This window comes from Chrysemys picta, chromosome 5 (assembly GCF_011386835.1).
Source record: "Chrysemys picta bellii isolate R12L10 chromosome 5, ASM1138683v2, whole genome shotgun sequence".
Classification (NCBI taxonomy): Eukaryota; Metazoa; Chordata; order Testudines; family Emydidae; genus Chrysemys; species Chrysemys picta.
In genome coordinates this window covers 86344112-86357442 of record NC_088795.1, presented here as the reverse complement: position 1 = coordinate 86357442, position 13331 = coordinate 86344112, and the positions used below count along the sequence as shown (strand labels likewise).

Here is a 13331-nt window from a genome sequence, read left to right as displayed (position 1 = left end):
CCAAGTGGTAAACGGATTTATCTTCCAGCCATAGATTTCAACATGCTTTATGAACAAAGTTAGTTTCAACACCCTGTGAGATAGGGAAGTATTAAAGATGCCATCAAGGTTTTCCATCTGAGTCCACATGTGCAATTCAAGAGTGGAGACCTCCCTCAACTGTGTTGACCCTCTGAAGTTAATTACTGGTAGGTGTGCCTGGCGTAGCTGCTGGTGAGGAACAATACCTTCGGTTTTGCTGTCACCAAAGGCTGGTCTACGCTCCCTCTTATCGGTGCAGTTACATAACTGCAAACCCTGGTGTGGATACATTACATCAATTTAAAGTTAATTAAATTTCTTTGGGCAAGTGAAATATTAAACCATGTTTAAATCTGCTTGCGAGTCCATGCACAAAGTGGCACTGGTTTAACTACATTGATGCAACTTTCATTAAGAGAAATGTCTAAAAGGCAGCTTTCTGCTAAACTGAGGATTGTTGAATCTTGGGCAAAGTGATTTTGATTAATATCCTCTAATCTCAGTGTAGTCTCAAAGCAGCCAAGAGGTCATAATTGTGAACACATGCTTTATACACCTTCAGAGGACATCTTCCAACTAGTCTTGTTCAAGATATTCTTTTAAGATGTCCACCTCTTTTAGAAAGAGGTAGCATGGAGACACTTCTGTGAGATACAGGGAGCTGATATGGAAAGTTATGAATACTTTGATGTCACAATTTTATAAAAACTGTAGGTGATCAGATCAGTGAAGGGAAGCTACTGTATATTGGTTTATTAGAATTTCATGTGCTACTACACTGATCTATACACCTATTATTCTATAATTCAGTGGGGTCTGTGCACAAATGTGATACACAGGGTTCAGATAAAAACATGCAAAACATACACTTGAAAGGCAATGGGACACACTATTCCACCCCAATAGAAGCGAGAAGCCTGAGATTGGAGACAGGATGCACTTGGAGAGACCAGGAGGAGTCAGAGGTGCAGTTAGCTTGGTAATTATGACAGTCTTAATTCCCTAGCAATAACAGGAGCTCGGTCTTAAATTCTTTTGAGATTTCTCTAGCTGAATTGTGCAAGCTTCATGTTTTAACCTCCTAATATTAGTGCTTTTGCCTGTTGCAGTATACGCAGCACTCTTTCTTCCAAAGAAATCCAGTGGAAATTTAGAAAACATGCAGTTTGAGGGGAACCCTATAATTGTACATGGAAAATAACAGCTCACTGCTATTCTAAGCAGAAGAAAAATGAGGTTAAAGTTTTCTTGTCAGTTCCACTGCGACCCACAACTCTGAATAGTATCACAATGTTATACTATTACTTGAAAGCTAAGCTGTATCTGAGATACTGTAGCTATTTGCATGGTCAGAAATACATCACTGCATTGCTTTACATTTGGAAAGTTATTACATCCATAAGGCAGAAAATGTATATATTTTTTTAAAACAAAAGCTTAAATTCTGCAGAAATTCTTAGCTCTCCCTCTCTCAAACAAAGCATCTATTTACCATTGACAAGTAGGTCTTTCCCAGTGGTGGTTGATGCCCAAAATAATGGTGGAGCTGAGCTGCAGGTAGCAATGTGTATTCTACCATACCCTTCCTTGCAGATTGATCCTCTTTTTCAAATTGTGGCACTGGTTGGGACAAGATAGTCACATGATTATTTCTGGTGAAGAAGTGGGAAGAGAAAGGGGTACTCTTTCAGAATAAAAAATTGGGACACTACACACGAGGGCAGGATGGGATGACCACTTTACTGTTGCTCTGTAAGTCCCTTCTCCTCCTCCCTCTTACACTACCATTTCCCTTCACATATCCCCTTTAACCCATAACCTTATTCACAAATGGACTTAATTCCCTGCTACATTCATATACCCACACACCATGCTCTTCACCTTCTACTTAGAACCAGTCCCCTCCCACCTGATGGTCCTAGGCAAAAACTCTTCCCCCTTCCGAATCAGCACCCATCAATCCAGTTTTGAAGTAGTCTTTAACTGAAGCTGGGTCTGGAAAGGCAAGAGCAGAAGCATGAAGGAGTGTGCAAAGATACTGTTATGTTCTGACTCCGGGCTGGCTGACCTGAATAGCCTCATACAGTCTGTATTCTCTGCAACTTCTCCCCACTGCCATGTATGGTCTGCTGCAGGGTCAGATGTCCCCTGCTGTTAATCAGACATACTGCAACCTGTAGGACTAAAGTAGCTGCAGTCTTTCCAGGAGTTCCTGGGTCAGCAGCCTTTTCTGCACCTCACAACACTAGCTGTACCACACAGATGTGTGTGAATAATTTTTCAGTTTGCTGACCCCAACCAAAATTATTTCATTTTCAAAATTGCCAGTGAACTGAAATAATCCATTATTTCCCCATCTCAATTCATAGATAAGGCCAGAAGAGACTATTGTGATCATCGATATAACAGGCCACAAAACTTCCCTGAATCAATTCCAGTTTGAACTAGAGCACACCTTTTAGAAAAACATCCAATCTTGATTTAAAAGTTCCAAGGATGGAGAATCTTCCACCGCCCTTGGTAAGTTGTTCCAATGATTATTTACACTATTATTAAAAAAAATTCTTATTTTGAGTCTGAATTTGTCTTATTTCAGCCACTGGATCTTGTTATACTATTGTCTGCTAGATTGGAAGAGCCCTCTACTCTCAAATTTCTGTTCCCCAATTTCTGTTGTAGACTGATCAAATCACCCCTTGACTGTCGTTTTTTGAGCACCTTGAAAGTCACTGTAAGCCAGGTTTTCCAATCTTAATCATTTTCGTGACTCTTCTCTGTACCTTCACCAATTTATCAGCATCCTTGAATTGTTGACACCAGAACTGGACACCACATTCCAGTAGCAGTTACACTAGTGCCAAATACAGAGGTAATGTAATCTCTCCACTCCTACTCAAGATTCCCTTTTTATACACCCATGAATCACATTAACCTTTTTGACCCTAGTATCACACTGGAAGCTTGTGGTCAGCCATGACCCCCCAATTTTTTCCCCACGGTTACTGCTTCCCCAAAGTCCCCCATCCTGCAAGTATTGTCTATATTCTTTGTTCCTGCATGCTTACATTTGGGTTTACTGAAACTCTGTTTTCTTGCACCCAGCTCACCAAGCAATCCAGATTGCTTTGCACCTGTGACCTGTCCCTGTTATTTACCACTCGCCCAATCTGTGTCCAGGGTCGGCTCCAGGATTTTGGCCGCCCCAAGCAGCCAAGGAAAAAAAAAAAAGCCACGATCACGATCTGCGTCGGCAATTCGGTGGGAGGTCCTTCGCTCCAAGCAGGAGTGAGGGACCATCCGCCGAATAGCTGGACGTGCCACCCCTCTCCACAGTGGCCGCCCCAAGCACCTGCTTGCCAGGCTGGTGCCTGGAGCCGGCCCTGTCTGTGTGTTAGAAATGAATTATTTTCTTTTCTTGTAGGTCAGTGATAAGTATTACCCAGCACAGGGCCAAGAACCAATCCCTTTGGGATTCCACTCGAAATAACACTCAACGATTCAGGGATGCTGGAACAATTTTGATAGTGGCTGGGATGAGAACCAGTGACCAAACTGTATACCCCTTATATAATGGAAACCACTTCAAGCCAGCACCTATGTAATGAATCTCCATTTACAATTACATTTTGAGATCTCTCGGCCACTTTTATCCATTCAACATGTATCATGTTGATTTGGTATTTATGATGCTGGCAGACCTGGTGCCAGCTTATGTCAAAGCCCCTAGACCTCACTGAATACTGACAAATGCTTAGCTGGAAATCAATCTGGCTCACCTGTGTGCTAGTGTTGTTAAAACTGGTATTAGATTAATAGAGATATGTTTAGTGTTTGGACTTTATTAAATGCTTGTGAGTTGCTGCATACATTAATCTCACTTATTATATCTGTATCCCATCTTACAAGGTAATCGTTAATTGTTCGTTCTGTTACTATGAAAGTGTTTACTATGAAACTAGAAATCCCCACAGTGAGGAGAGGAAGCATTACCAAGTGTGAAATACTAGTTTACCACAAGAGGTGTCATCTCCTGCCCCACAAAAGGCCTATAGACACCAGACAAGCCACTGTGGAACATCATCGGAAAAGACTGTTTATTTTCCCCCCACACCCATGTAGAGGGGACAAATACTCATCCCACGACAGCTTGAACTCTGGGGGAAAGGAATAAAAATCCCTGTCAAGAAGAAATTGTATTATGCTGCTTGGAATTTGGAGAGGGCAATAATTCTAAGCAAAAGGAAAGGATCCCCAAACTGCTTAGCCCTAAAGGACTTATAGAGCTTGCACATCACAACAGCTTCTACTGCTTTCTGGACCCTAAGACTAACTCATTTGTGTGTATATTTACCTCCTTTAACATTGTAAATCTCTCTCATTTCCTTTTCTTAATAAGTCTTTAGTTAGTAAATTGTAGGATTGGCTACAAGCACTCTTTGGTGTGTGATCAGAGGTGCAAAAGACCTGGGAAAAGTGACTGGTTCTTTGTGACTGGGAGTAACCTGAATATTGTTGGGAATGGAGCCTGAAGCCCTATGGCTAGAGCCTTCCACCCACCACCCAAGGGCTGAATCCCGACTCTGGGAAGGTGAGGAACTCACTGGCTGCCTGCTCCTCCAGCTTGTCTCCCCCCAGAGGGGGGGGGCAGGGCCCAAACACTACTGGAGGCCTCCTCTCCCACCATCACAGCCCAGGCAGCTGTGGCCACAAGAAAAGCCCCCTGGGGGCTGCATTTGGCCACGGCGGCCACATTTGAGAAACGCTGATTTAGGAACTGGTGTCTAAATCTAAATGCCAGCACTTTCTATTCAGAATTTCAGCTTCAATTATTGGCACAATAGCAGTCTACCTATCTGCAGAATTGCTATTGTGAACTAACATTAGGTTTTTAAGTTGTATCTAGGATTTCTAAAACAATTGCTCAAATCAGTAGCCACACCACATATACAAAAATAGCACTGGAGTCATGCCTTAACTGCACTTTCACAGTAGACAGTGTTTTGGCTTAAATTCTGTACCTCCTTCTACATATCCTTCACCAATCCAGCACTTCAGCTGTGGTCTATACCAATCAATGTAGACAGAGTGGACACCTCAAGGTCAGGGCTGTTTTCACTCACGATCTTTAAAGGTCACTTAATTCTACAAATAGATACCTAAATGGAAAATTACGCCATACTGCAGATAAGAACCCTGAACACAGATTTTTAAATATAAGCAAGACCTTTTGTGCTAATGGGTGAATAAGCATATCTAGGCAAAAGTTACACTTCGAAACAGTCACCACATGGAACATCCTTAATAACCCACAGCTAAGCTCCAATGCAATAGGTGTTATAGTTTCTGTAAAATATCAGTGATTACCATATGAATCCAATTAATCATTGCCAAATCCCTTTGCCCTTCACAAAAGCCCCCACAAATTAATAGATTCATAATATTGTACCCATAAATCCCTGAGATTAAGTCCTTGCTGAGTCTTAGCTAATGACCAAAAACCCGATTGTTCCAATTTTGAATTAAACTGAACCTGAATCCAAGCCAGCCCTAGATTTTGCCACTACTCATGCTCCACGTTAATGTACTTTTCAATTAGCTGCATCCTATTTCCACCTCACGTTACACGGAGGGGGATTTTTTTTTTTTTTAAATCAAGTTCAGAATTTTAGAAGTATTTACATTAGCAATAGAACACATTATTTGTATAATGTTCTTTCTTTAAATTGCTCAGCAGGTTGAAAGTTTTGACAAGCTCTGTGTTCTTCGTAGAGACTGGTGTTAAACCTCAAGTTCACAACTTCCTTTAATGAACGTAAATTTTATGTTCTGCATAGCAATAAGCCAGTGTTGTAAAGCACTTAGCCTTCAGGCAAAATCCAGTCTGTTTGAAGCTCATCGTGACTGATTTAGATTTCAGAGAAAACAAACCCTTATTTGAAAACAATTTAGTTCTTATGATTGTAAAAAAATCTTCCAAACATGAACAAAGTATAAAACCAGTGCAGTGATGTCTTCTCAAATCTGTAGAGCGCCTGAAACTCAGATATCAACACCCTACTGATGAATAGGACAATTAGTTTATATCTAAATAATGCCCCCAATTTGAGCATGGGTGAACTACATATGCAAATAGTCAGAAGATAAAACTCTATTCTAAAAGTCTCTCTTCCTCCAGTGACGTTAAATGCAGCAGTAACTTCCTTAAGTACAAGTTTCATTATCACAGAAAGAGCACATTCAACCTATTATCATTAGGAGACTTTCTGTGGATCTGGCAGATTACAGGATCCTTATGCCATAGATCAGGGGTGGGCAAACTATGGCCCGTGGGCTGGATCCATCCTCACAGCCATTTCAATCTGCCCCTCGAGCTCCCGCTGGAGAGTGGGGTCTGGGGCTGCCCCGCTCCGGTGCTCCAGTGGGGGAGCAGGGTGATGGCCACTCTGCGCGGCTCCTGGAAGCAGCAGCATGGCTCCACTCTGGCTCCTACATGTAGGGACATACACGGGGTTCCGCACACTGCCCCAAGCGCCACCCCCATTGACCGAGAACCAGGGCCAATGGGAGCTGCAGGGGTGGCACCTGCGGACAGAGCAGCATGCAGCAAAGCCACCTGGCCACACCTCTATGTAGGAGCCAAAAGGGGGACATGCCCTTACTTCTGGGAGCTGCTTGAGGTAATCGTCGCCTGGAGCCTGCACCCGAGCCACCAGCCCCCACACCCCAAGCTCCCCGCACCAGCACGAATCCCCCTCCCGCCCTCTGAACCCCTCGATCCCAGCCCAGAGCACCCTCCTGCACCCCAAACCCATCATCTCCTGCCCCACCCAAGAGCCTGAACCCCCAGAGTCGTCAGCCCCAACCACACCCCAACCAAAAAAAAAAAAAAAAAAAAAAAGATGCTGGGCCACATTCTGCATGGCACTAGCTGGCATTGGGCATTCAGTTAATTCTGAAGAAAGATCATGCGACTTTTCCTTGAAGTGTAAAAGCATTGTACTACAAAGCATCCAAAACAAAACCCCTCAGTATTCCTCACACAATTTTTTTCACTTTGATACTGCTCTATGTAATCTGATCAATAAGAATGAAAAACAAAAAAGTAAGCTTCTGAAAAAGCAAAAAAAAAATTCATTAGAAAACCTTTGAGCACAAAATGGTGCATGGTCCATAATTCCAAAGGGCAGGAAATAAAGTGTTTTAACTTGAGGATCAACTTTCACTGGCATGTGATGAATTGTGCATTTCAGTGTACAAAGCGTGGCTCACTTGTTAGCAAACGAATAGAGAAACTCATTTCCCAACATTACCCCCCAGAGCAGGGCCGGCTCCAAGTTTTTTGCCGCCCCAAGCAAAAGAATTTTCCTGCACCCCCCGACCCGGCCCCAACTCCGCCCCTACCCCATTCCATCCCCTTCCCCAAATCCCTGGCCCCGCCTCCTCCCCCGGGATGCTGCATTTCCCCTCCTACCACTCCCTCCCAGGCTTGTAACCCTGGGGGCGGGGGGGTTCGCAGAGGAACCGTAGCTCACCTCTGCTCCACCTGCTCCCCTTCTCCCCCCTCCCAGGCTTGCCGCGCCAATCAGCTGCACCAATCAGCTGTTTTGCGGCAAGCCTGGGAGGGGGGAGAAGTGGAGTGGCGGTGCGCTCAGGGAAGGAGGCGGCAAAGTGAGTTCGGGGGGGGGGGGAAGCCGTTCCTCTGCCCCCCCCAGAGTTACTTCCTGCGGCCCTCCGCGCACCCCCCACCGCCGCAGCTCACCTCTGCTCCACCTGCTCCCCTGAGGCTGCCGCTCCGCTTCTCCCCCCTCCCTCCCAGGCTTGCCACAAAACAGCTGATTCGCGCGGCAAGTCTGGGAGGGAGGGGGGAGAAGCAGAGCGGCGGCGGTGTGCCCAGGGGAGCAGGCAGAGTGGAGGTGAGAGTTGCGGCGATGGGGGGGCGGTTCCTCTGCCCCCCCCCCAGGGTTACTTCCTGCGGCCCTCCCCGCACCCCCCCCACCACCGCAGCTCACCTCTACTCAGGGCTGGAAAAAAAAGGAGCCGGAGTGCTGCCCCTTGGAAAGCGCTGCCCCAAGCACATGCTTAGAGCGCTGGTGCCTAGAGCCAGCCCTGCCCCAGAGATCTCTATTCCAGTCCAGACGCATAGGTTTAATTGCGCCCACTGCCAACAAATGGTGACAAAATAGCTAAAGCTTGGGGAGATTACCCCTTCTGCTTCTCTGAACTGACGGACACATGGGCTCACAGAACTCCACTGAAACTAAAAAGTAGTACTAGCAAAACATAAGTGACTGCAGAAACCCAAGTAAAACTCTATTCAAAGTTACTGTGCTAAACTGCTGCATCATGGCAAGGGTATGAACTTGTAATAGAAGATCTCACAGAAAGGTAGCAGACAAATTTAAAAACCTCTTCTCCTGTATACAAGATCAAATTCCAGACACTTGGAATCCTTGTATTGCTTTAGTAAAAGATAACATATGATCCACAGATTAAGGCCAAAAGTGATTTGTAATCTAGTTTGATCTCCTGAACAACAAGAGAATTTCTCACAGTAATTTCTGCATTAGGCCCATAACTTCTGGTTAGCTAGAACACACCTTTCAGAAAGACATCCAATCTTCATTTGGAAGGTGGTAGTGTCTTCCAGAGACATGTAGCACCTTTCCACCCTATGTTGCATCCAACAAGCTTCTAGGGCTTGGTCTACACTCACCCCCCAAATCGAACTAAGGTACGCAACTTCAGCTACGTGAATAACGTAGATGAAGTTCGAAGTACCTTCGTTCGATCTTACCTCGGTCCAAACGCGGCAGGCAGGCTCCCCCGTCGACTCCGCGGTACTCCTCTCGTCTAGCTGGAGTACCGCAGTCGACGGTGAGCACTTCCGGGTTCGACTTATCGCGTCCAGACAAGACGCGATAAGTCGAACCCAGAACTTCGATTGCCAGCCGCCGAACTAGCGGCTGGGTGTAGACATACCCTAGTTCTAGTGAAGGGACACATTAATGCCCCAGTGGCAAGTTTAGTATTCCTATCACAGACCTTTTATCTCTTTTCACAAAGACCCCATTAATCTGTTCAAGTGAGTTGGAAAGATCTTTATGTACAAGAGAATGTCCACCCAAGATTTATTCTGCCTCTATCAACTGGCTGGGTAAGAACTAGCTCCAGGTTTGTGGACTGGTATGAAATATAGGAGAGAGAAGAACTATTATACAAAACAGAAGCCTCAGAACAGAATTATTTAGAATATCAGCCACTTTTTAACCTCTTGTCACTCTTCCCAATGTCACACAAGTTGATACCAACATTTCTAGTTAATTGCAATCTACCATTCAAGCACAGCATGCAGTAACATACACTGAGGCTGCTGCTACTAAAAGAAAAAGTCAAGTATTTGTCAGCACAAGCCATTAAAAAAAAAAAAAAAGGGACAAGCTTCTGTTCAACATGAATCTTCTATTTTCCCCAAACCACATCAAGTTTGTTTTAACAAATTATTGCCACATGACTAAACTGCAAAATAACTATATCCAAATTTGTTACCCATATGTTTCTTGTATGTTGCTTTAAAAACTTCCATTTTGTCTACAAAGCATATGGATGACAAATATTAGTACAGACTCTACAGTTTGGCAGCTGGATGGTCTAATAGCACAGAAGTAAAGCACAGAGAAAAAAGGTAAAATTGTATGTTTGAAACTTGAGTCTTCATGGTTGGTTATATCATACTAACTTCTTGTAAGGCTACTTAATTTAAGAATGAAACACTAGGATACTATACCAAAAGCATCTTAAAGATGGCATATAAGGATATATAATCGTGGGGATCTCCCCTTGTTATCCTTTAACAACAATTTGGGGAGAAAACAGGATTTGAGAACTCACCGGAATTGAAACCCGACAATAGTCTTCGGGGCCCATTCAGTACAGGAGTACCTATAATGTTCAGAGAAGATATGGATGTAACATTCTAAACTGTATTAAGATTTATAAATAAGTTCCAGTAGATGGGTAAAAAACATCTTCCCAGCCTCCTTTCATGTACCCTCCTTGTGTGGTGGCATATGTAATTCAATAAGATATTAATATTAATCCCAAAATTTGCTATGACATTAAGATGCTGGTAAGATAGGTGAGAATGAAACATGACAAGATTCCTGTTAATTATGAACTGTTTTACCTTAATCAATCACTTTTAATTGACATCACTAGTTAAGAGCTTGACCTTTATCCCATTTGTTAGCACTGGTAGTGCTGTGCTTCATGTAAGCTAGATAGTACTATTTTGTTTTATTCTGTCCACAGTATTGCCACTTCTGAGGCCTTTAAGAATGAAGTGGCCTGTAATAATTGTCAGCTTTAATCTGTGGGCAGACATTTACATATCCTTCTCAAAAAGGAGAAAACCCAGGGGTTACACACTAAAGAATGTAACCTTTCAAGTTAACAGGGGGGAAAAAAGCTAATTTGTCTTTTATTAGTGTGACCTAAGGACCACATAACTGACTAACCTTTAGTGTAAAAACTAAGTAAGTGGAACTATTACTGATAACTCTTGCATGGTAGAGAATTAAAAATAAAGAATTTTAGAGTAGGTTTATTGATTTTCAAGAACACTGTTACTTGGTCCAATTTGCAAAGATAAAAAACTAATTAAAAGGCTCAACTCATCTGGCTGTGCATAGGAAGTATCAATATCTCCATGTGAGACCTTACAAGCATATGCTTCAGTAAGTAGGAGGCAACACAATTTGCATTGTATCTTAACTACTGTACATTAGTCTGATGCAGTTCAATTTTAACTCTAAGCCACATGATAGGAACTTTGTGAGTAGTCAGTGAATACCTATGACAAGGTGTCAGATTCTAGAATCTTTCATGAAGATTCATTTTTATACTTTTAAATGTGTAGACAACCAACTAGGTATGTCCTTTTAAACTCTAATTCAGCATTAACATGGGTTTGAGTATCTGAGACAGGGAGGTAAGGGGGCAGAGCTGTTATCTAAGTTAAACAAAAACTCCAAGAAGGGGCTAAATTTGGGCCTCATCTTGTATGTATACTCTAAGTAAGCATTATTCAAATCCTGCTTCTAAAAAATTTGTTTTTATAAATACAAATTTAAATGTAGATAAACAAGTGACATTACAGGCCCTTGAATCTTTTTTCCAGAAAATGAAAGGTTAGTATTTCACTCTGATGACAAAGAAAGTAAATTAGGGATTTTTGTATTGGGGATAGATTTGTGAAATCCATCTCCACTTTCAAAGTTTCAGCTACAGCTGAAGCTCTGCTAGAACTGGCAATCTTGAGCATTTCAAAATTGAACAGCAGAGCTCTCACTAAAGAAAGGGAAGACTGCAAAGTGTAAATGAGAACGACTTTACCCAATGGCTGGTTGCCTCTTGGCTCACTGGTTTTCCTTGCTGGAAGAAATGGTCCAGCTGATTTTGGTATACATTGGTTCAGTGAACAAGACTTGTTCTTTGTTCCTAAAAAACCAAAGACTTAGATTAGATTTTTAAATTTAAAACTAGATCCGTGATAAGAACTTGTCCAGTTTAAGAAAATAACTTAAGGTTACTGATCATTTAAAACCCTGAACTTTAACTTTTTAAGAATCACATATAGTTAAAGAGGAAATTGATTCTGAACTATATTCTCCTTTAGACAGATTTTTAAAATGGCAGAACAATGACTTAGATGAATAAAAACTACTTTAAGTCAATTTTCTTTATTGAAAATTGAGAATGGAAAAAATAAGATACTTTTAATAATTAAGTTAATAAGGAGTGTTAGTAAACACATTTTCAGATGTATTCCAAAATTAAATTTACCTTATTACATCTAAATATAGAAGTGGCAACAAACAGCAGCAAAGTACCACCACCTCAAGGCCTCTGCCTTTCATACTTAAAGTTACAAGTTATTTTATAGCTTGTCATCCTCTCAAAGCGTTAATCACTTGTGTTAGTTATTCAGTGTTTTAAATCCAATTTTTTCTGTTGTGGTTTTCATGAAATTATCTCAAATTCCTACTTTTCACTGAAACACAATAATGTGCACCATCACCACTCCTGACTTAAGACATGTCAGAGTTCAGTAACCTGTTAGCCCAAAATGTGCTTGACAGAAGCATTTTAACAGTAAGTATTTTGGAGAAAGCTTTTCAGCCATCTCCTATTATGCCACTTCATTTTGGCCAGTGATTGAAGCTGCTACTCCATTCAGACCATGTATGACAGTAGTTCAGCTGCTGTATTGTACAGAGAAAACCTGCACCTGGTCAGTTGCATTTTATGGTTATGAACAGCATTATTAAGCTTATCAACTGATGGAGAAGTCCTACATACACTCACTTAAGAATATGTCTATGCTGCAGCTAAAAGGTGAGATTCCTAGATCTGGTAGACTCACGCTCTAGGTCCACTTGAGCTAGAGCACTAAAATAGAAGTGTAGCTTCAGCAGCATGGGCTGTTACCCCAAATACATACTTAGACTCTCTGATGGGTTGTATTCTTGGGGCTAGCCCAAGCCGCCCTGGCCACACTGCTATTTTTAGTACCCTAGCTCAAAGAGAGCTAGAACGTAGGTCTCTAAGGGAGCTGGGAATTACACCTCCCAGCTGCAATATAGACACTGCGTAAGGGGAGAGGAACCAGAATTAAATGTTTAACAAGTAACGGGAGACGGTGTTTAAAATAAACTACTTGCAGCAGCAGAGATTATAGCACAAGTACACAATATCTGGCAAAAGCAAAAGCAGAGCTCCGATTTCTCCTTAGCCGGTAAGAGGAATTAGAAATGAGGGCAGCACAAGGAACTAATGTCTGGTTGAGGAGTTTCTGGGCTCCTGTTGGAAGGTGGGGCAGTAACATTGACTAGGACAGGCTACGTATCTCAGCCACTACTACCCTACTCAATGACTGCGCATTCTCTCCATGGTCCCCTCACCCTTGGAAGGGTTAGATGAGGACCACCTTTCCTCAAGCTCCCTCTCCTCTGTGGGTGGAGAAGGGTGGGGTCAAGGTGAAATTATATAATATAGGACAATAGATTTTGCATTAAGAAGTCTCTTGTAATGTTAACATCATGCAAGTAGAGTCCAAATGAACTCTCTCCTGACATCTAGTGGTGAGCTGTGGAAAAGGACTTCAGGAGCTGATCTCATTTGCATGGGCACACCCACCTTGCCTAGGTGCTCAGCATGATGGGATTGCTTGCTCAAATGGTCACTTTTGGCTGGTGTGGGATTCCCAGTCTCCTTGTTATTGGGGCAGGAGTAATAAAGCATTGTTATCCTTG

General features: G+C 42.6%; 1 protein-coding gene across 21 annotated transcripts in view; it reads right to left on the bottom strand.

Annotated features, from left to right (window-relative positions):
* Positions 1–13331, bottom strand: part of MTUS1 (microtubule associated scaffold protein 1) — a 209323-nt gene that overhangs the window by 115862 nt on the left and 80130 nt on the right. For 17 of the 21 annotated variants that reach the window (XM_008168470.4, XM_065598001.1, XM_065598004.1 and 14 more), the window contains 2 exons: positions 11413–11517; positions 9910–9960 (listed from right to left, as the gene is read on the bottom strand). The exons of 3 other annotated variants lie outside the window; for them this stretch is intronic. In XM_008168470.4, coding sequence (XP_008166692.2) covers positions 9910–9960; positions 11413–11517 — 156 coding nt within the window. The remainder of the gene's footprint in view (positions 1–9909; positions 9961–11412; positions 11518–13331) is intronic. One more of the 21 variants, XM_065597998.1, reaches the window with a different exon arrangement.